We start from the raw sequence: 23991 nt of genomic DNA, 5'->3' as shown, positions 1-23991 counted from the left end.
TCATCCAGTGTCTGTGTTTTATCCTCTCAGACCCCCATTAGCCGCCTCACAGTGTCTCTAGAAGAGGCCATCGACACAACAATAGATTCCAACAGTGCATGTGCTGAAGAGAGAGAGAGAGAGATGTTTCCAGCTCAGGCCCTCCAGCGTCCCATGTTCTTCATTTACACAGCTTTCATTTTTAACAACTCACTTTTTCCTCCCCCTGGGTCTCCAGTCCCCCATCACAAAAGCAACATGGGAGAGCTCAGTCAAAATTGCCCCTGGACACATCTCACAGATGTGTCCACGTAAATTGTAACAGGTGCATGTGAACAAAATGGGCATTTCTGAGCTGTTGTGTAATGGGCATAAAAAGATGTTTCTTTGTTCACTTTTTCCATTATTAAAGAAATGCAGTTATGACCAGAACTGCTTTAAAACATGAGATTTAAACGCTCCTACAGTCCTACATATTGGGACTCTAAATCGTCTTCCCAAAATAAGCAGTTCAAATTCTGATTTGGTCCAATGCCACTTTGTTTAATGGACTAGTCATCCAGTTTCTTGCCTGAATGAACTGCAAAGTGGACCGATACCCGAAATACTTTTCTAATGTAAACTGTGTGTGTGTTCTCTCCACAGCAACAAGAGCAAGACCCCACAAACTTGTACATCTCTAACCTCCCGGTTTCAATGGATGAACAAGAGTTGGAGAACATGCTGAAGCCTTTCGGACACGTCATCTCCACACGGATACTCCGAGATGCCAACGGGGTCAGCCGAGGGGTCGGCTTCGCCAGGTAACCTTGACAACCTATACGTATAAAAACATATTTTTTTGTTTCGTTTTCTTTCTGACCCCCTCCCAACCTTTGTGTGGCACGCGCGGGGCGGGTTGGCTGGTTTTCAGGGTCACTAGCTGTGTAAGAGATCCCAGCAGAGGCTGTGTGTGAGTGTATGTATGCGTGTGCCAGCCAGGCAATTAGCCGTTCAGCCATGATTGGGTGAGCAGAGCTGAATGGGGCCGCACAGAGGAGAGAAGCCACTCCAGAGAGCAGAGACTAAATAAAGTCTCCCAGCAGCCCGAGACACTACATAACACCCTCGCCGCTCCTTATTTTACACTCGGTCGAACACTCCATCCCTCATACTTTAAATTAAAATGTAAAGCGGAGGATTAAAGAGCAAACTTTTCATTGGCTACACACACACACTGCAAAGTTATGGGAGTCAATGCAGGAGTGAATCCACTTAATTGTTGTGTGTGAACAGCATAGAAGAACCAAAACCAAAATTGTGATGATTGACAGTGAGAACAATGCTGTATCTTCACAGATATGTAAATCAAACATGCTATTTAGTTTAAACTGTTTGGTAACATATTTGGTGTCATACACAGAAAGGTCACACAATATATCGAAAGTAATGCAGTATCGCATAACTCATATCAGGGTTCCCACGGGTCATGGAATTTCTGGAAAATCATGGAATTTTACATTGAAAGTCAGGGAAATTTATTTAATTTTTTATCATGGAATATCAAGGATTTTTGTTTGTTGCTTTAAATTTTATCATTTCTGGGTCCGAGCCTCCGCTCACTACAATTTAAACAGCTTTATTGTCACTGTTCATTTCACACATTTACATGTAGGCTACATTTTTATAAACTTAGTGTACACTACATTATTCAGGCTCATGGCGTCGCGGACATAAGTTAGATTTTTAGTCAATGTCAGGGAATTTGACATTTGACTTAAAGTGAGAACCCTGCAATATGCATATTGTTAATAAAGGCCTTCTGAGGGCAATCGATGCGGTTTTGTATGAAAAATATCAATATTTAAAGCTTTACAAAATAAAATAACTAGTTTCTGGTAATGACGGGAGTGCATTTCCAGCATATGATGTACAACATAGTGTACGAGACATAGTGACATAGTAAACACGGATGCGCAGAGAGCAAAACAAAGCGCCAGTCAGGCAATAGAAATCTAAAACGGGGATTTTTTTCCGCATTTGTCTGCTGAGAGGTTTTGTAGGCCCCCCACACCCTCGATTTACCCTCATTTTTTTATTTTTTTAAGTGTAATATCTAGGTAATCTACATCACAAAATGCATTAGTTTCTTTCGAAACATACAACAGTGAGTTTTCCCTCTTTGACCCAGAAAACACCATAATATCATTATTAACATATCACTGAGCCCACTTAAGCATAAACACAAGACACTTTATTTAACAACAACACACAGCAACTTGTGGTGATAATAAAACAAAAATGTGTCAAAGTATATATGTTTATAAGCTTTATGTTTATATAGTTTTTGGAATATACAAATTTGCAGAAAATTCATTGCCACTCACTAACCAAATGCTCAGCACAGTTTTAAAAATATAAGAAGTGAAAATGCATTAATGATAACAAAAGATAAGTCTTTATAGACAAAATCTTATTTTTTAATCAGTTATTTATTTTGTAGGCTATTGAAGATTTAGTATGCATTGTATTTTGTATTAATGCATACATAAGCATGTAAAACGAACAAGCATTAATATGCACAAAACAGACAGGGAACATACCTGTATATATCTTTAGATAAGGAGATTATAAATATGAATGGTGCTATCAGGGGATGATCATTTGAGATGGTCTTGTTGCTCTTTACTTTCTAGACTTGCACCTTTACCGTTGCGTCTCTATCTCGTCTTTCTAAACCAACAGATGTGTGTACTGTGAGGTAAAGTCGCGTCAAACTACATCGCTCCAGCTGCACACGCGTCACTGATATGAACGCGAGTAAACTTAAACTTTATAACAACTAACAGCATTATGTGTGGGAACTCTTTTCTTTATTTGGTGGCACAGTTTCTTGCGCATGGTTGAGAGACGTCTGCATTGCCAGAATCTCAGCTGCTCGAGCACAGAGAGAGCGAGTGCGCGCGCGCGAGAGAGAGAGAGACCTGCACCTCACTAGTGCTTATTATGAAATTTCAGAAATTACTCTTTCATTTGTTGGTGGATAATTTCCCGGTTCTCTGTCACACTCAGTCTAACATGCAGGAATGCCAAGTTGACAACGTGCACTTTAATTACCATATGCGGAATAGAAAAATCTGTTACGTCTCTAACATTTTATTTCAAGGTGAGTTACCACGGACCAATCAGCAGCCATGTAATGTGCAATTAGAGTGATTGACAGAAAACCTGACGAGTTCCAAAACAATATGACATTTTCAGCTCATCATGAACGCGAACATGGGAGGCCCCTGAACTTGGGAGGCCCCTGGGCTTCAGGCCAGGTAAGCCTGTGCATTAAGGCGGCCTTGACTACGCCACTATGTCTCGCACACTATGTCTTGCACACTTTGGGCCCTATTTTAATGATGCTAATTTAACGACAGGAAAAAGGTTTGTTCGCCTAGCACACAGTCTAAAAGGGTTGTTCCTATTCTCGTAATGAGTAATGAATGTGTTTTGGGCAGAACGTGGAATAAACCAATTAGAGTCTCATCTCTCATCCCCTTTAAAAGCCAGTTACACTCACGCCATGGCGATGCCCTATTTAGATGCCGGAATTTGTAAACTGAAAAACTAAGCGGAGGAAGAAGACCACCAGTTTAAGATTGATGTAAAAAACTTGCATTGTTTTTATTTGTATTAAAATAGCGCCAACAATGCACCTGAACACACCTTGTTTTCAGACCAGAACGTCCATGGGTGCAAAAATGTATGTGCTATTTAAACAAAGTGGGGCTGAACATAAAAATGACAACTGCACCAGGCTAAAATATAGCAAAAAAACACTTGCGTCGCGCTTTGCCGGGTGTATGATAGGGCCCTATGTCCTACGTCGTACACTAATACAATAACCATATAAATGAAGACTGGCTTGAGGGTGAGTAAATCATGGGGTAATTTTTATTTTTTGGGTGAGCTGCCCCTTTAACAAGCAGTTGATAATGCAGTATGAGACACCATGCAAATCTACTGAAAAAAATATATCCGAGAAGTCACTCTCATTTATAAGCAACCTTTTTGTTTACAGATCAGGACTAAGCATCCAGAATTAGAGACAATCATATATAACTACAATACAGTGTCTATGTGTGCATATACATAAAATTCATGCACACCCCTCAGAAAAAGTCATGACTGACGTCTTTAATTTGCATTGTCTCACATTATTTCTCTTTCTCTGTCACAGGATGGAGTCCACCGAAAAATGTGATGTGGTGATTCAGCATTTCAATGGAAAATTTCTCAAAACCCCACCAGGAGTACCAGGCAAGTCAACAGCACTAACATCATGTCCTAACCAGGCACTTCACATTTCACTTTCGGTTCAGACAGAAAAATTACTTACTGCTGGAAACCTGTCACATTGTGCCTGGATAGGATGTGGTGTCAAGCTCTATACACTATACCTCCACATGTTTCTGTGTCGTGTGTGCAAGTCCTGTAGTTCGAGCAAGTATAGACTTCCACCCACTTTCTTACTAATATTGTTTGACAGGAACAGATTTATAGGTTTATTAAGCTTTAATTTAAGTTTGCTAAGAGTTTCCCGTGGGCTTAGACTATACTGTGAAAACAACCCAAAATATGGCATATGAAATGCATTTTACTTCTATGATGTGACACATTTCTGAGTTTAACAAAAGGTACTGTGAGATTATAATGTACAGTTAAGGACTTTGATTGGATTTTAAAACGATAGGATATCCTAATATTGGATAGCTTCCAATTTTTTTCAAAGGTAGAGAAAGTTATTAAGTTCTGATTAAAACAATGCAGTGGAGAATAAAGTGCAGTGATAAATTGTGCACAGTGATACCAAGGACATTTATTACAAAAGTAATCACGGTCCATTTTGATACATGCAGTCATGTTGCAAAGACTTTATATCACAGATGCACCAAAAGTGTATAAACAGAGCTATTTAATGGCAACGCGCTGGGTATTTTATTCAGTAATAGGTGGCATTTGTAAATAAAGTGAGAAAACTGAGCTGGAGAGGTTTGGATGTATGAGAGGACGTATATGGAACCAGTATGTGTTTGTGTGTGTGTTTGTATCTGTCTGTTTTCTGTTTAAAAGAGGCAGGCAGAGGGCTTGGAGGGGTGTAGAGCAAGTGACAGGAGAGAGAGACTAAAGGGAAGAGAGAGATTGGAGAGGGCAGCCTGCATCTCTTGCAGTTGCTGTGTGATTTGTGGTGTGTAGCGTGCGGCTCCGTGTCAGACCTTAAGACAGCGCGATGATGGATGACTTCATCTCCACCTCTCTCTCTCTCTTTTGTGTTTTGTCTCTCGCCCTGCATCTCTCTCTCTCTTTACCTCAGTGCTAACAGACTATAGGCCAACTTCTTTACCCTTAACTTCCATGTGTGTGCGTGCGTGTGTGGAGTAGCAGCACATCTGGTCAAGGGTATATAAGGTCAAGGAGTGAGTAAATCTTTTGCGAGAAAGGCTTGCATTGATGCTTCAAATGGATCTTGAAAAACGAGCTCTTTTAAAATGAAATTCAAAGGGAAAGAGAGAGATGATATTGTGCAGAATAAAGTCAGAATATTGCTGCAATCTTTGCCAGCCTTCCCATAATGCATTCAGCCTTGAAAAGGAGCCATGCATGTATTGATATCCAGGTTTAAAGCTTGAAATAGCACCTCATTGATTTTCTCTCTCTTTCTGTCGCTCACTCTCTCTCAATCTCTACTTACTATCTAGCACATGAATCGTGCAGTGATCCTTCATGCAATAGGTGTGTAATAACTGTTTTGTACAATAAGTGTCTCTGTCGAATCTCACTGTGGTTCATATCGCCAGATACTCTCAGACAGGTGTATCATTATAAAAACATCAGGTCTAAAAGAGATCAGCTGTATCGTTTTACAACAAAGATTTACTCACCAGCTTCACACGCAAACCATTAACACTTCGATTCTTATTTATACCTGTACTGTGTGTATTTTCAGCCTGATTTCATGAAAAATTATACATATTTTACGAGTTTGCTAATTCGTGTCAATTCATACAAAATTAATCATGCAAAATTGTACGATTCTCATGAAAAAAAAAAACGAACCCCTAACCCCGCACCTAACCCCAACGTCACAGGGGTCAAGGCAAATTGTACCTAAAGTTACGAATGTGGTCGTATGAATTAATACGAATTAGCCAACTCGTAAAATATGTATGAATACTTTTGAGATAGCATTTTTGTATCTTTATAGTATATTTGTGTTTTATTTGTTTAAAGGAATATTCCATTTTCTTAAAAGAAAAATCCAGATAATTTACTCACCGCCATGTCATCCAAAATGTTGATGTCTTTCTTTGTTCAGTCCAGAAGAAATTATGTTTTTTGAAGAAAACATTGCAGAATTTTTCTAATTTTAATGGACTTTAATAGAACCCAACATTTAATACTTAACTCAACACTTAACAGTTTTTTTCAACGGAGTTTCAAAGGACTATAAACAATCCCAAACGAGCCATAAGGGTCTTATCTAGCGAAACGATTGTCATTTTTGACAAGAAAAAAAAAACGTTTAAACCACAACTTTTCGTCAAGGTCCGGTCCAGCACGACCTAACGTAAATGCGTAGTGACGTAGGGAGGTCACGTGTTACATATATAAAACGCACATTTGCGGACCATTTTAAACAATAAACTGCCCCAAAGACATTAATTAGTATCATTACACATACAACAACGTAGGAACGGTCCTCTTTCAAGACGCTTGTAAACACTGGGGCGGAGTTTCGCGTTCGTCCTCTGTGACCTCTTGACGTCATGACGTATTGCGGTGACGTAGTGGGGTCAGCTGGCGCATCACGACCGGATCTACACGAAGAGAAGTTGTGCTTTAAAAGTGTATATTTGTTATTTTTATTGTCAAAAATGACAATCATTTCGCTAGCCTTATGCCTCGTTTGGGATTGTTTATAGTCCTTTGAAACTCCGTTGAAAAAAACTGTTAAGTGTTGAGTTAAGTATTAAATGTTGGGTTCTATTAAAGTCCATTAAAATTAGAAAAATTCTGCAATGTTTTCTTCAAAAAACATAATTTCTTCTCGACTGAACAAAGAAGACATCAACATTTTGGATGACATGGTGGTGAGTTAATTATCTGGATTTTTCTTTTAAGAAAATGGACTAATCCTTTAAGGCAGATAGATAGATGCAGGTGACACAAGACTGAATATAGTCATTTTTTGGGTGAACTGTTCCTTTAAGAGGATAAAGCACTTGCTTAAACATATGCTGCTTTTCTCACTCTTTCTATTTGTCTCTCAGTCCCGGTTTCTCTCTCTTTTCCATCTGCTGTGCTTTCGCACACGTGTTGTCCTGATCCAGCTTACTCAGGCTTTACTAACAGGCCACGGTGGGCCCATCACACCGGTTCGCCCGGATCTCATAATTACACAGACGCCTAGCAACATGCTGAGGCTGGGTGCGATAATGATGAGCACCGTGTAGTGCCATGACCCCTCTATATCGCACACTCTCCATGTTACAAGACGCCCGGTGGTCTTCGTGTTCTGCTGATCTTCACATCCCCAGCTTAAGCCAGTGTCAAAGGTTGGAGTGTTTTGGGAAAATTTGAATTTGGCTTAAATTTGTTTCTTTTTTGTACCTGTTTACCTCAAGCAGCTCCAAAATACATGCAGAAAACCAATGAGAATTGCCAAACGGCTAGCGCAGGGTTTTTCAAAAGCATGAAAAATGGAAGCTGGCATTGTTGCCACTGATACTAGTTTACTTAGTATCTACTGTCATGTAACTTGCTCACAGTGCCAAAAAATGTATTTGTCATTGGGGGTGTACCCTTTTAAATATTACAGCTAAAGAGTTTATATTAGTACCATGTTGGTACCAAAGAGAGCTTGTTAGTACCTCAAAGATCTCACCGGTGACTAGCTGATCACATATAGGCTCTTCCAATAGAGACTCTACAGAGCTGTAATGTCACAGACCAGTTTAAACTATAAAAAAATGGACGTAGTGTCTGTGAGGTCACCCATAGCCCATAGGTTTCTGAAGATTGTTTTTGAAGCTTAAAGTAGGCGGTGCCTGCCATCGCCATCTTAGCCGCACGTCACAGCGCATCACTCATAGATATATCCGAAAATAAGTAAAAAAGCAGGACATGGATGAAGCTGAGGTGACTGGTTGCTGAAATCATGCCCGCCTAGCTCGATCTAGTGACAGCAGTTGCTGTTCAACCGTCACTCAAGTGGCCACGCCCTTAATTATGCAGAACTTTAACCTGATAAGGAACACTGTGCCATACACGGTACACCCCCTCCCTTGCACGTAAGGCTGCATTACATCATTGTAACTTTGAAGCATTAAATCTTCAAAATATACGGTCATGCGGCACATCGTTGTAAAGTTTAGACTTTCGGAATTCCGTTTAGCGCACACACAAAGAATAATATGATTTTTAGCAGTCATAAAACTGTAATCTAGTTGTTAGTTACCTGAACCGTGTGGCGCCGATTTAGGGTATTTACTTACCTTTAAAATCTTCCCTTTATCCGCTTCGGTGAAATTGTCCAAAACAAATTGTTCATAAATCCCCAAAAGTCCAAGGAAATGGAATATCCAAGCCTTTTAATCCAAAACGATTTGTTCGTCTCTCAATCTTGACGTTTCTGACCCAATTACGATATAAATAGTGTATACAATTAGTTCACTAACGGACATTTGTTCGAATCTCACTTTTCATTCACGATTTATAATGAATATATTCGGATGTCACGTTTATTGTGCAACGTCTGAGGAACAAATACGCCCCCTTGTGGAATTTCAGCCGTTTCATAAGAGGCTACGGCTTAATATAATTTAAACGGATGAGTTACGATAAAATACTTCCCCTCTCAGTTGTCATGAAGGACAAAATTAGCTATACAGACCAAAAACAATTTTTGGACCAGGCTGTAAACATATTATTTTCTACTATAAAGTTGGGCATTTTAACATGGAGGTCTATGGGAATTGACTCCTTTTTGGAGCCTGCCTCTAGTGGCCAGTCAATGAATTGCAGTTTAAATCACTTCGCCCTCATCAGAGAGATCGGAAGGTTGCCCCTCGGTATTAACACTTCAAAATCAAAACTGCAATGTAATTAAAGATTTACAATTGACATTTCACTTGTGACAAAATGTTCTCAGAATAAATAGCAGCTTTTTGAATAGCTGTCAATGGAGAAACATGCTTTTAGCCATCCTAAGGGAATGTGCACACCAAAGCGTTAAAACGTGGCTGAAAGCGCCAGATGGACGCCAGCTTTTTTTAATTGAGCGCTTTGGTTGCTATGATCCTTTTGCTTTGTTTATCTGTCGTTGAACGATGCACCGGTTGGTTGTTGTGGTATTTGTCCCACCCTCTTCCACTTTGATTCGGCGGCCGAGTGAGAAATGACATTGACAAGCTGAGCGTTTCACACATAGTTGAAAATGTTTCAACTCTTGGTGCACAGCGCTGAGCGCGGAAAAACCACCGCCGAGCGTCTGTGCTCAGCGGTGGTTTTTCCGCGCGCAGCGCTGGCGTTTTTGAAAAGCGCCGCGCTTCCATTGGAAACAGTATAAAACATATGACGTAAACGCTTTGGTGTGCACGCTACCATGTAATTCCAGTTTGTATACTAGGGGCTAAAGGGGTTATGTTAACCAGCTAATTTCTGACCCCCTACATTCACCCTGTTCAAATGGGTCTGAGGTAAGTCTTTGTGAGATTGGCACAGGACTTACACTATGGGTATGATGTCATAACACACACACACACAAATGGATTTAATTTGGGGGTAATTTTAGATGATTGAATGTGGAATAGAGAGAGAAAATAAGCAGAGCAACACTTTCACTTTTACGATGAGAAACTCAGAGACGTGAGAGAGAAACTCTCAAAAACCTTTTACCTTCTCCTGCACTTTGTTGTTTTACAATCATTGTGACCTCAGTATGTGTAGTTTTTTTGCAAAATTGTAACTGCAGTATTTTAGGATGCAATGACCTTTAGTCTTTTTAGACCAATGGTTCAAGGTTTGGCTGCATGGTTTGCAAGGCCCAGACTATAAAAAAGTTGGACGTCCACAGTTGAAAAATGGACCCCAAATTCGTTGTTGACATCTTACTCCAACTGATGTCATGTGGTGCCGCGGTGTCAAAGTCTCACCCATATTCCCATTTTACTCAATCAAAGACACAAAGATCATGTTGTCAAATCCCTTTTTAACATCTTAAAACTAAAACCAAACCAAATGAACATTTAAAAGTACATCAATGTAATAAAAAATAACCATCTTTGGGAAAGTGTAATTTTATGTTGGCACATGCCACTTTCTGTTACAAGGAGAGGGCGGGGTTCATGACATATACTGCAGCCAGCCACCTGGGGGCGATCAAAATGTTTTGGCTTTACTTTTCAGGATATGTGTGGCACCCCTGGGTCTAGTTAGCTCCTGCTGGTGGAAGATGTAAAGCTAGATTTACTCATACATTACAGAATCTGCTTAACTTAAAAAAAGCATGATTCTCTCTCTCTCTTGGTGACCACTATATTTACATTTTATATAGTGCTCAATTTTTGGAGGGCTCTTAAAAAACATGTAATGTATTTTTCCTTGTCTGCTGCTTCTGACACCAGCTCTGGATAGTTGCGTAGTTTGGGACTATATGCATTCTTATGCCGTTGTCAGATTAAATAGTCACAAGTATTTATGGCCAAGGTGATTGTCTTAAATAAAACATGGACTCATAACTTTATTTAAGTTTATACCACGGGTCTGTTGAATGCTTCATTCTAACTGGCTGAGAAATGTTTCATGGGTGTTGATTATTTTTCTGTAAAACGCACACTTAACCTGGCAGAAGAGCAATGTTTGTGGTATAAGGGGAATAATTGACTCCCGGTCCTTTGAATTATTTGACAATTACCACCTTGGGTGTGCATTATTTTCGAATAATTCAACAGCCCGTCGTCAATTATTCCTTAATTTTATTGAGACTTGTATTGATTTGTCAAACAGGAGTGCCAGAGAGTGCTTTGAAAATGAAACATGGAGGGAGAAAGAGGCACAGTACAGTATTATTTTTTTGCACTGTATGTGTTTCCCTACAGGCTGATTACCAAAGTGACTTGTTAAATTGCATTGTATTTGTGTGTGTGTTAGTTGTGACTGAAGAAAAATTTCGGTTTGTACTGAATTGCTTACAAGCTCCATATCAGTAAGTGACAGAGAGAATACTTACACCCCTTTCTGTGCTGATGGAGGGGGAGACTACAGTAAATTACAGGCTCTGTCACTGTGTGAAGGGCCAAGTGATGTGTGTATTTGTGTGCATGTCTGTGTGTATGCCTGTGTGTGTTTGTGTGTTGGGGTGACCCATCAAATTTGGTTCCACTCTGCTCCCTAATGCCTATAAGACTGGAAATCAAGCTGCCACCGAGGGATACACTTTGAGGATTTCTTTGCCAGCAGACTTAAATTGTGTGTGTGTGTGCGTGCATGCATTTGTGTACTGAATGTGTGTGTGTGTCTTTTAGGGAAAAAGATCTAAAGAGAGGCACTTGGTTTCATTTAATGTCTTTTATTAACACTTAACCTAAAGTTACACTGCTATTTTTTTAAGCAGAAGGAAAAGGCAAGCAAGTTATATTGCGTTTTAAAGACATTGTATGAAGGGTCTGAATTAAATTTAAGTATGATTTACTTGCTTGCAGGGCAACCGGTAGAGTATTGCGTTAGCAGTGCAAAAGGTTTTGGGTTCAATTCCCAGGGAACACAAAAACTGATAAAATATCTTGAAAGCCGCTTTGGATTAAAGCATGAATGTAATGTAATGCATTCTGTTTTAATACTCGACTTAAGTACAAATTACAAAAACTATTTCAGTTATGAAATATATTTCAGGGCTCCAGACTAACTTTTTTCACTAGGAGCACAGTAGCCCCCAACTAAAAATTTTAGGGGCGCAACCAGAAAATTTAGGAGCACACACTTTAAATCAACATGCTAACCAAATATTCAAATTTCTACTTATTTCCACTGTATTACTAATAAATACAATGTGCTGTTTCAAATTCAGTGTCACATTACAAAAAAAGTCAAATTTACTGGTCGCACATGTGCGACTGAATGTAAAATTCAGTGGCACACTCTCAAATTTTGGTGGCAAAATGCCACCATTTGGTGGCAGCCTGGAGCCCTGTATTTACTTTATTACATTACATTAATCATTTTTGTAGTTTTTTATGTAGACCAATAAAGGGTTAACCACATATCCCTTAATAAAATGCCCCTTTACCCTGTACATACCACAGCATGCCATTGAAATATAGAAGTTCACACCCCTCCAAGATAAATCTGAGAGTAATCTGTTGATCTGGTGTGACTTTGTTATATTTGGACTGATCTGGGTTCAGTTCAAGGAACATTTTTGTTCCATTAGTGAGGTCATTGCGGAGCGGTCTCAGGTAAAGCTTCGGAGGGCTGGCGGTGAGGCGTGGAGGTTTTCGGAAAGTTTTGATGTATTAACGAGCGCTGAGGTAGCTTCTGACTGACGTCTTATGTTTGGATAGTTTGTTCTTCAGACCAATCGTTCACATGCTATGTGTGGGAAAAAGAGAGAGAGAGACTGTATAAAGGAAGCGCTAATGAAGCTGTTTGTTTTCACTGGATTTCTGGTGAACACAATGGGTGCATATCTTCCTCTCACATTCTCTGTGCATTTCGTTCCAACTATTTCTTTATGCCTTACCTCCCTGTTATCTGTGCTTTCGCTCTTTATATTTATTCAGCAGATTTGAATAAACGCCTAACAGTAAAGATTAAACTCCGGTGCATAACTCATCCTGCACCGTTTTTGTGCGGCGGACATGAATGATGCCTCCAGACATGCGGATTGTTGTGAAGAGGTGCACTATTTCTCTTCTGAGCGATTTGACTTATGATTTTTTCCTGCATGGCAGATGATAAAACAGGCAAAAATGCAATAGATTTACATTGAAGGAAGCATCTGACTCATATCGAGAAAAAGAGCGAGACTTGAAAGTGAGATCCTTTGACTAGCAAACACCCACTAGTGCCACATAGCAAGATGATATAAAGCTTAGCAACACCCTGACAACACATCTTCTCCAAATACCTACTCATCTTTTCATTTTCCTAAACCTTCTTATTTTGCATTAGTTATCGGTTTCCTCACTTCGCCTTTCCCTTGTTTTCTGCAACCTCTGAATAAGCATGGACCTGTTTTCTCAACAGGGACCCGACAAGCAACCTAAGCATACAGAATAAGAAGGTGTTTCTATTAAGCTGTAGTCTTGAGAAAGAGAGACAGTGGTTAATGTTGTAGGAGGGCAGTGGAAACCCCCTGTGATCTCTGGTAAGGTCTATTCAGCAGAAGGATGGCTTTTAGAACACTCGTAAAAAAGGAAACAAGGCACACGTAACCCCAAATGGAAGAGATGCTGCCGGCCCTTGTGATCTCGTCGGAGACTGCTTTTAAATCATGTAATAAATAATGTACAGTATATTTACGTTTCCTACTGTATATGCGTAAAATAACCAACAGGATTTTGAGCTTTGAGCTTACCACACCTGGTAACCGGGTCTTTTAAGTGCAGGTGTGGGGAAAGGATCAGGTGTTTTGGAAAACTGCTTGAATATGTGTTAGTGGTTAAGGTGTGAAAATAGCATCTGAGATGTGGAAACGTATAAAACTTCTTGTTCTGCTTACAGTATGGGTGTTTTTGTAGATATTTGTGCTTTAATTCTTATCAAATGTAAACACCAATGTGCTAATCTTAAATGTGAAAAGCAAATGCTCATTTCCACATTTATTTTGTCATGCTTTGCTGTTTAACAGAACTGTATAGTTAGTACATTTTTTTCCAAAGCTATCATTGGGGCAGTACCCTTTTAAAAGGTCCTAACATGTACCAATTATGTACAGATATGTACTGTATACATTTGGTACCAATATGTAGCTTTGAGGTACTAATTTGCACTTTTTGGTACAAGTATGCACATCTGAGGTACTAATTTGCACTCTTTGATATCAATATATACCTTTGAGGTAACAAAATGTACCTCTGAGGTACCAATATGCATTTTTGAGGTACTAATAAGCACTCTTTGGTACCAGTAAGTACATTTTAGGTACCAATTATGTACAGATATGTACTCTATACATTTGGTACCAATATGTAGCTTTGAGGTACTAATATGCACTTTTTTGGTACCAGTATGCACCTCTGAGGTACAAATTTGCACTCTTTGGTATCAATATGTACCTCTGGGGTACCAATGTGGTACATGTAAGGTACCGTTATGCACTCTTGGTACCAATAAGCACTTTTGAGGTACTAATAAGCACTCTTTGGTACCAATAAGAACATTTTTGGTACCAATTATGTACAGATATGTACTCTATACATTTGGTACCAATATGTATCAGGGCTCCAGACTAACTTTTTTCACTGGGAGCACAGTGGCCCCCAACTGAAAATTTTAGGGGTGCAGACAGAAAATTTAGGGGAACACACTGTAAATCAACATGCTATCCAAATATTTACATTTCTACTAATTTCCACTACTTTATTTTACTAATAAATACTTTAATGATAGATGCAGAAAGTACTATGTGCTGTTTTCCAATTCAGTGTCACATCACAAAAAAGGTAAAATTTACTGGTCGCATATGTGCGACTGGATGTAAAATTCAGTGGCACACTCTCGCAAAATGCCCCCATTTGGTGGCAGTCTGGAGCCCTGTGTAGCTTTGAGGTACTAATATGCACTCTTTAGTATAAATATGTACCTCTGAGGTACCAATATGCATTTTCTGAGGTACTAATAAGCACTCTTTGGTACCAATAAGTACATAGGCACCAATTATGTACAGATATACTTGTATACATTTGGTACCAATATGTAGCTTTGAGGTACTAATATGCACTTTTTGGTACCAGTATGCACCTCTGAGGTATTAAATTGCACTCTTATGCATTTTTGAGGTACTAATAAGTAGAGATGCACCTGGGCCGATACCGATTTAAACAGACAACTTCTGGCCAATACCGATGCCAATACCGATATTAAACACTTGTATAGAATACTATACAGTTGGTCTATTAGCTAGTTTATTTCTGCATCAAATTATTTTTACTGAACATGGATTGGATCTAATTAACATTCAACTGACCAACATAATAAGAGAGGCACAAATTAAGCTAAAACAAATATAATAAGACAGAATGACCACCTTCAAAGGTGATTTTTGCTATTCAGCATTTATTTTATTAACAACATTAACAAATTTTTTACATATAATGGATTTCTTTATGCAGTTAATTAATAAACAATCGGTATCGGCCTTTCTCGGGCTATTGCCGATATGCCGATAAATATCTGCGGCCGATACATCGGTGCATCACTACTAATAAGCACTCTTTGGTACCAATAAGTACATTTTAGGTACCAATTATGTACAGATATGTACTGTATACATTTGGTACCAATATGTAGCTTTGAGGTACTAATATGCACTTTTTGGTACCAGTATGCACCTTTGAGGTACTTATTTGCTCTCTTTGGTATCAATATGTACCTCTGAGGTACCAATATGCATTTTTGAGGTACTAATAAGCACTCTTTGGTACCAATAAGTACATAGGCACCAATTATGTACAGATATTTTTGTATGCATTCGATACCAATATGTAGCTTTGAGGTACTTATATGCACTTTTCCGTACCAGTATACACCTCTGAGGTACTAATTTGCACTCGTTGGTATCAATGATACCCCTGAGGTACCAAAATGTACCTCTGTTTTACCAATATGCATTTTTGAGGTACTAATAAGCACTCTTTGGTACCAATAAGTACATTTTGGGTACAAATTATGTAGAGATATGTACTGTATACATTTGGTACCAATATGTAGCTTTGAGGTACTAATATGCACTCTTTGGTACCAATGTGCACCTCTGAGGTAATAATATGCACCCTTTGGTGCCAATAAGCACATTTTAGGTGCTAATATGTACTTTATGGTACAAATATAACCTCGTTGGTATTTTTGATGTACAAAATATGCACTCTTTGGTACCAATAAGCACATTTTAGGTGCTAATATGTACTTTATGGTACCAATATAACCTCTTTGGTATTTTTGATGTACAAAATATGCACTCTTTGGTACCAATAAGCAGATTTTAGGTGCTAATATGTACTTTATGGTACCAATATACACTCTAAAAACAAACGGTGCTATATAGCACCAAAAGTGGTTCTTTGCTTGTAATCATAGAATAACCGTTTTTAGTGCCATACAGCACCGGCGAAGCACCTGTGCAGAACCATATAGTGCCACGCAGAACCATATGTGGTGCTATAGTGGTGCTACATGGCCCCTATATGGTTCCACACAGGTGCTACACAGGTGCTTCGCCGGTGCCACATGGCACCAAAAACGGTTCTTCTATGGTTACGATTCAAATCAACAGTTTTGGTGCTATATAGCACCATTTGTTTTTTTAGAGTGTAACCTCTTTGGTATTTTTGATGTACAAAATATGCACTCACTGTCAATAGAGCCTAACATGTATTTAAAAAAATTGTTTTTCACTGAATGAGGTGTTTATAAGCAACAAAAATTAGTTGTGAAGAGCCTGTAAGTTGATCAAAGAGAACGATTAAAGTGTTATCACCAAATCCCTCTGATTCATTTCTTAACAAATCAATAAATCTGAAGTCCTTATCAGGAAAAAAACCTGACATGCCCATTGGGTTTGAGTGCGGCAACTGGGTAGACCAGGACACAATGCTTTGTCATTTCACACCAGTGCTATCTAGAGACTTACCAAACCAAATTTTCTAAACCTCATTATATTTTGATGTATTCACGTTTTGTTCGTCCTCGACGGTGCCTTGATTGATTTAGCACCGTTCTGACACAAACAAAGCCGGGCACAGATAATCACGTTTATACAAGATATAATTCAAATGGGAGAGAAATGATGTTTCAGTGAAAACTATCTGATCTGGAGTGTTCTCTAATAGTCCCGTCTCTATCTGACCCAAGAGAGGACAGCAGTCGGCCCCACTGTAGGCAAGTGGAGAGCCTATTAAGAAGCGATATTGCCCATATTTTTTTCTTTTTATATCAAGCGCTCATTAGGGCCGCTGCATGAGTCATGCATATCCAAATTAGACAGATTTGATTTTGTGCACACACACGCAGGAACTCGAGCAAATGCTTCTCAATTACTTGCAGATGAAGGAAACGATTTACTGCGTTTTTAACCAACCATCTGAAAACACAGGCAGGAATGCAGTAAGAATGCGCCCACTGATGGCATCGATTCAGCACTCGACTCACTAAATAAATTATGCAAATAAGGTCACAAAAAATATTTGGTGAAGTACTACATCTCAAGGTGACACAACTGGTAATTTATCCTAGCAGTCCAAATGCTCTTTTTGAGCCTTTTGTTTAAATGAAACATGAACTTCAACCTTTAAATGAGTATGCAGACATCTGGCTCCTGACCTTGCATTCGGCAATGTTTTATTAGAGAACTGAGACAATACTCTCTCTCTCTCTCTTTTTCTCTCCATTGACCTGCTCTCAGGACGTGCTGTGCAAAGCAGCATTTACCAAACCAAAGTCAGACAGACCCATTAAAAGGCAGGAAGTGGGGAGGCTAAGCTGATTATGCAACGTTTGTATTCTGCTCCTCATGCCTTGCTCTCTCTCTCTCTCTCTCTCTCTCTCTCTCTCCATGGAGAGTAGATGTCAAACAGGCCAGTGATATTTACCCGCTGTAGCCCAAACAAACAAACCAGCTCTCAGAGTAAACTGCTCTACCAGCACTGATCCAAGATCAGGGTATCACAGCAGGAACAGGCTGTTTCATTCAAATTTGTCTCCCCTTTGTCATTTCTTTATTTTTATATATATATATTGTAAGACTTAACATTAGCATTGGGGCTATAAAGAATGCACGCAGTAACGTGTGGTCACATCATATATTGATATAACTATAAAGTATTCGTATACAGTATGTGTTGCTTTAGGTCAATTGGTAGAGCATTGCATTTGCAACGGAAAGGATAGATAGACAGACAAATAGATAGATAGACTGTGTCGGGAAAAGTTACTTTAAAAGTAATGCATTAAAATATTAAAGGTCTGATCCTATTTTTTAAACCCTAGTTAATGTGTAATGTTGCTGTTAGAGCATAAACAATACCTGTAAAGTGATAAAGCTCAAAGTTCACTGACAGGCGATATATTACATAAAGGTGCAGTGTGTAATTTTTAGAAGGATCTCTTGACAAAAATTCAAAATACTATACCAAACTATATTATCGGGGGTATAAAGACCTTTTTATAATGAAAAGTTGTGTTTATTACCTTAGAATGAGACTTTTTTATCTAGATACACCGAGGGTCCTCTAACGTGGAAGTCGCCATTTTGTGATGCCATGTTTCTACAGAAGCCCTTAATGGACAAACTTTTCTACTAAGTTGTCTTCAATGATGACATGTTCTCCAGTGGCGGCTAGCGCTGCTAAAATTTACACAGTGCACCTTTAACAGAATTCGACTTTCAAAGCCTACAGCGAATGGCCGGTTTGGACTACAGCCCTCTACTTCCTGCTTTAATGACATCAGTAGAACAGTTTTTCGACTAAGCTCAGCCCACAGGAATACGTCAGTCGCCAGCTAAGCTAACGGCAAGCTAAGCTGCTATCGAATCACAACACACTAAACAAACTACACAATCAGAACTCGATACGTATTTCTGAAGGAGGGACTTCATAGAACAAGGAAGACATCAGCTCGTTTTGACGACAGTTAAAACAGCGTTATACGGATAAGTCAATTGTGTGAAAAATACTGCGTTTTTTTACACGCGAAACATGAACACATGTTATATTGCGCACTGTAAACACAATCAAAGCTTCAAAAACACAGAAAGAATAGGATCTTTAAGTTACTCCCAAAAAAGTAACTAATTGCATTACTTTTCGTGGGAAGTAATACTTACGTTACTTTTTAGTTACTTTTGCATTACTTTTTCTTGGCTGAGGCTTGATCTCTTTCAGGCTTGCAGGTGTTTTTATGACTGAAAAGTTCTGCATTCAGAAATTGCATATTTCATCACAAAAATATCGAGCTCTGGCCTGTCATCTCAGTTTTTGACTCAAACAGTTCCCACACAGGTGTTTACACATAGAGTGCATAATGTGACTAAGTTTAGTTTAATTCAGTACATATTTTTTTATAGAATTAAAAACTAAAAAGTAACTTGCATTACTTTTTTTAAAAAAGTAACTCAAATACTAATGTGTACATTTAAAAAGTAATGCGTTACTTTGCTCGTTATTTCAAAAAAGTAATATTATCATGTAATGCGCATTACTTGTAATGCGTTACCCCCAACACTGTAGATAGATATGTGCTTGAACCTTTATTTTCCTGTTGTCAGTCCATGAACCTGTGTGTCCGCCGCATGCAGTTTCTGCAGGGAATAGAAATTGCCTATTGAAGGGATTCTTAATGTAGAAGCACCGCATTGTATAATGCAAGAGATTTTTAGTGAGTAAAACTTCAGGAAAAAGCTCAGCGCCTGTGGCTTTGTGCAAAGAAAGGGTTTCCATCTCGCAAACAAACGCCACATACGTCTCATGCGCGTTGTTGGTGTTGTTTTGTACGGTATATTCTCATGTGTGGGTTTACCTCACGGCAGTTGTCAACTGTGGGTTGTGTTTTGTATGTTTTCTCTATTCGCATCATACAGTGCTGGCTGAATTTATATGCGTATTGCGACGTCGTTCTTGGACCGAATGCCGCTGTGCTGAGCTGGCAGGGTAACGGATCTGTGCTGTAGGTTTCTATTAGAGCGTGGGCGATGTGTAGACACCAGCTTTGTCAGGGTCACACGCCCCTCCTACCCACTCAGTGCACACCGTTCCAGGGCAAACAGTACTCTTCCTGTTAGTAAACACAATCCTTTATTTCCTCTCTTCATGCTCGAGCAAAACATCTTTCATGTGTAGCACATGTAGACGTGATGTTTTCAAGGACTTTGCGGATTGGGGTCGATCCAGACCTGTTTCCGGAACAAGCAGTCCAGACTTAATGAACGCTCCTAATGAGAGAACATGACTAAACTTTACTTTGTATCCAGTTTAAGCTAGCATATGTGTTTTGGAACCTGGTAGCTGGTTTTTAATAGGCCATTACCAGCTAGAAACCACCTACCAGCATCTAAAACACAGGCTAAAACTGGATTTTCCTGCTCAAAGGTAGCTAAAAGATGAGGAATGGGAATCGAGTGTTCTGGGAATGTAAGGGCCAGTATGGGGTTGAGGGTGGGAAACTCGGGTGTGGCTGCAGGAATGCCTGCCGCCCACAGAGAAAACTGGAGGTCTGTGGGAGCCCAGCAGGAGTTGGCAGGCCAGACGATGGGCCGTAGATTAGAAACACATGTCTATCTTTTTGACAGACCCCCTCCTGCGCTCCCTTCTCAACATAATTTCTGAAGTGCCGTGACCCAAAGTTAATAAACAGCTTGGAAATGCGTGTGGTTAGAGCTGTCCGCTTGGGTAAATGTTATGGAAACACTTATGGACACACACAATCCAACCTGCACTTTTACACATGAAAATTGCTGTGCAATACAAAACAAGACCAACAACCATATTGTTTTGTTATATAGTTTGTATGCGTCTTTGGAAGTGTGTTTCTAAAATGACTTGAGCTGTAAAGTTTCTGTTAAGCCGTTCAGTGAAAAATCCTCAATACCCTTAATGCGTCTGTATTTAGGCCTCCAGTGAAAGAGCCAAAAAAAAGAGAAACCAACCAGTCTCAGCTTGCTATACATCATGACAATAATATTCCATTAATATTATTCAGCTACAAGTATTAACAGAGTAAACTGTGAATATAATTTATAAGCAATGTTGGGATGTAGTTGAAATGATAAAGTGTCTTTGAAGTTTGTTTGGATTGGCTGGTGTAGTTGATGCACTGTCCTGTGCTTGGTGTACTGTCATGTTTTTGCTCATTAAATTTGATGGAGTGTCAGATTGGGAATACACCGGAGACGCAAGTATACTGGTAAACCTTCTCAACTCATTGTATAGATTATTCTGCCCATACAGTACCTGCCAGTGTGTGTTTACATTTGTGATACTTGCAAATATGTTTCTGTTTGTGTTGATGGCAAGTTAAAAATAGTTTACGTTGTCTTGCTGGTCTCTTATAAAATGTACTATTGCATGGGTCTTCAGCGGGGGTCCGGGGCCCCGTGGGGGTCTGTGGTGGTATGAGTGGGGGTCCTCCAAATATTGTTTGAATTCAAAACAAATATGCATAAATAGGTTTATAATAGAAATAAATTAAATACTTGATTAAATATTAAGGTTCCCATATACAGTAAAATTATATAAAACATGATTAAAATGAAAGTTCCCCCTTTAAAATCTATTCATTAATTTTATGTGTATGCTACCAGTATATGTGTATACAAAAATGCTCATTTTAATATATTTGTACTGTGACCCTCATAAAGTATGCCTATGTAAATACAGCCTTAATTTGATACACTGGGGGTCCTTGCTCCTCCTCTCTATACATTAAGGGGTCCTTTAAATATTCAATAATATAGACTTTTGGTTGCAGATCTCAATGTTAAATACTCTCTCATTGGTACGCCACTTTTAATTAATAAATTAATAAATTAATAAATACAAATTAATCAATTAATAATAATTAAATACATTTTAATATTATAAATGCAAACATTTATCATCAAATTGATCCAATATCAGCTTTAAAATATTAAGCTATAACATCTGCAATTTTAGGAGAAACATTTGAGACAAAGTTGATACTTAAATGGCATTCAGACAGCCAGCGATGTTATCGCTGTGTGTCGCTCGTCTCTTTTAATGAGGCGTTTCTAATTCTGCTTGTCATACACAAATGAGTACCATCCACGCCAATAACTGACGAGAGAATGATGACGTGAACTCCCTTTAACCAGAGTGATAATGTTACTACCCAAACCATACCCTAAGTCCAAACCCTTTTTATACAAAATGTTTAAAATAAGTAATGTTTTTTTTTTATATTATGCAACGTAGCAGACAGATATGTGTAGGAACATTTTAGTAACAATATAGCATTTCAAAGATATTTTAAGCCGCTAATACAGTTCTACCCAAAACAGTTTATTAAAATCATGTAACGTTATTGTTATAAAAAAGCATAACAACAGGCAAGTGTAATCACAATAACTTACTTTTTGCGAAATTTCAAAATCAGTACCAAAAGTAGTTAAAACGACAATGTGCTGCAGTCGCTACCCAGTCTCACAAAATTATGTACCTATAGTCACGTAATTTTTTTATTCTTTTTTGTGATACCGTCACGAATTTTCGTGTTGTTTATGATCGTATCACATGTCATTGTCACACATTGGTTACTCAACTGCTTTTTCCTATTTTCAAACCATTTTCGCTTCAGTTTAAGGTTAGATTTGGTGTTTGTGTTACTTTAAGTATTGGTTTACACTATTTTTCTGATTTATTTTTTTATATTTTCTAAATTGTAAACCATTGTTGCCTGACGTTAGAATTGGGTTCGGGTAAGGATGTCATTTTATGTAAATCTAACCCTAAACTGAAGCAAAAATGGTGAGAAAATTAGACAAAACAGTTGAGTACCAATACGTGACGATGACACATAAACAGAAATTCGTGATACGGTCACGAAAAAAACGCAGAAATTCGAGACAGTATTACGTGAAAGAAACGAATAATTACATAACTATAGGTATGTAATTTCGTGAGACTGGGCTGGCAGTCGCGGTCCTCTCTGGAGTATATGAAGTAGAAAGAAGAATTAAAGTTATTAATCCATGAGAACGTCAAGGTGCGCATTTCAAATTTCAAATGTACATCGACTGAAATGAAAAACAGGAATGACGCAAATCTGTGACGTAGCACGCAAAGAGCCAATAAGCGTTTGATATCGCTGCCGTAAATCAATGTGTCGTAATAATAATTCGTTACATTTATATTACATATTACATTTTCTCAGTACTCAAAGCGCTTTACATATGAATGGGGGAATCTCCTCAACCACCACCAATGTGCAGCATCCACCTGGATGATGCGACGGCAGCCATATTGCGCCAGAACGCCCACCACACACCAGCTTCGTAAAGCTTCTTGAGGCGCAAAATTAAAAGTTATAACACCGCGCAATTTGACTTTTACGGTCACTTACGAGAACTCAGATCAAGATCGCTGTATAAAGGGCTGAATTTGGATTTGTTCCTCACAATCTCACAATGAATTTTAAAGATGTGGATTACAGTGAATGAATAAAATTAAAAAAAAATTGTGAATTTATGTTTTGTTTTTGTGTAATTATTGTTGCATAAGAGAAGACAGCATAAGAGAAAAAGCGTTTTTTGTGTGTCATGGCAAACAAACGAAATATTACAAAATAGTTCAATGATTACAAAAATGCTATATATTTTAAGGTTTTAAAGTGAAACAGTTAGTCTTGTTTAATATTGTGTAATTCTCTGAATATCTAAATATATATTTATTTAGGTAAATGGGTAAACTGTCTTAAATAATTCTGACTGAAAACATGCCATTAATATGAGTAAGAAATGCCAATGCCCCTAATTTTAATATTTATAAATAGAAATAACTTGCGTACAAATTTGTATGACTGTAAAGCTGTTAATATGTAAATAATTAACGTTATTAGTCCTGTCAAAGCGTCAATATTATACGCTTTAGTTTGTTTTAAATGTATGTGTGGTACAACCACACTTTACGTAAAAATACACACGTATTCTCACAAGATCATGTTGGATGTATGCAAGGTTTTCACTTGGAGGAGTTTGTGTGTGTTTGTGTATACAATATGTAGCATAATTTCCTTGGATGACATCCAGGTCTGAAA

The 23991-nt window shown here is 38.5% G+C and overlaps 1 protein-coding gene across 7 annotated transcripts in view; it reads left to right on the top strand.

Annotated features, from left to right (window-relative positions):
- Nucleotides 1-23991, top strand: part of rbms3 (RNA binding motif, single stranded interacting protein) — a 291895-nt gene that overhangs the window by 226347 nt on the left and 41557 nt on the right. For all 7 annotated transcript variants that reach the window (XM_073872380.1, XM_073872379.1, XM_073872375.1 and 4 more), the window contains exons 5-6: nt 625-782; nt 4187-4266. In XM_073872380.1, coding sequence (XP_073728481.1) covers nt 625-782; nt 4187-4266 — 238 coding nt within the window. The remainder of the gene's footprint in view (nt 1-624; nt 783-4186; nt 4267-23991) is intronic.

Source organism: Misgurnus anguillicaudatus, chromosome 10, assembly GCF_027580225.2.
Source record: "Misgurnus anguillicaudatus chromosome 10, ASM2758022v2, whole genome shotgun sequence".
Classification (NCBI taxonomy): Eukaryota; Metazoa; Chordata; class Actinopteri; order Cypriniformes; family Cobitidae; genus Misgurnus; species Misgurnus anguillicaudatus.
This window is presented reverse-complemented; position numbering and strand designations above follow the sequence as displayed.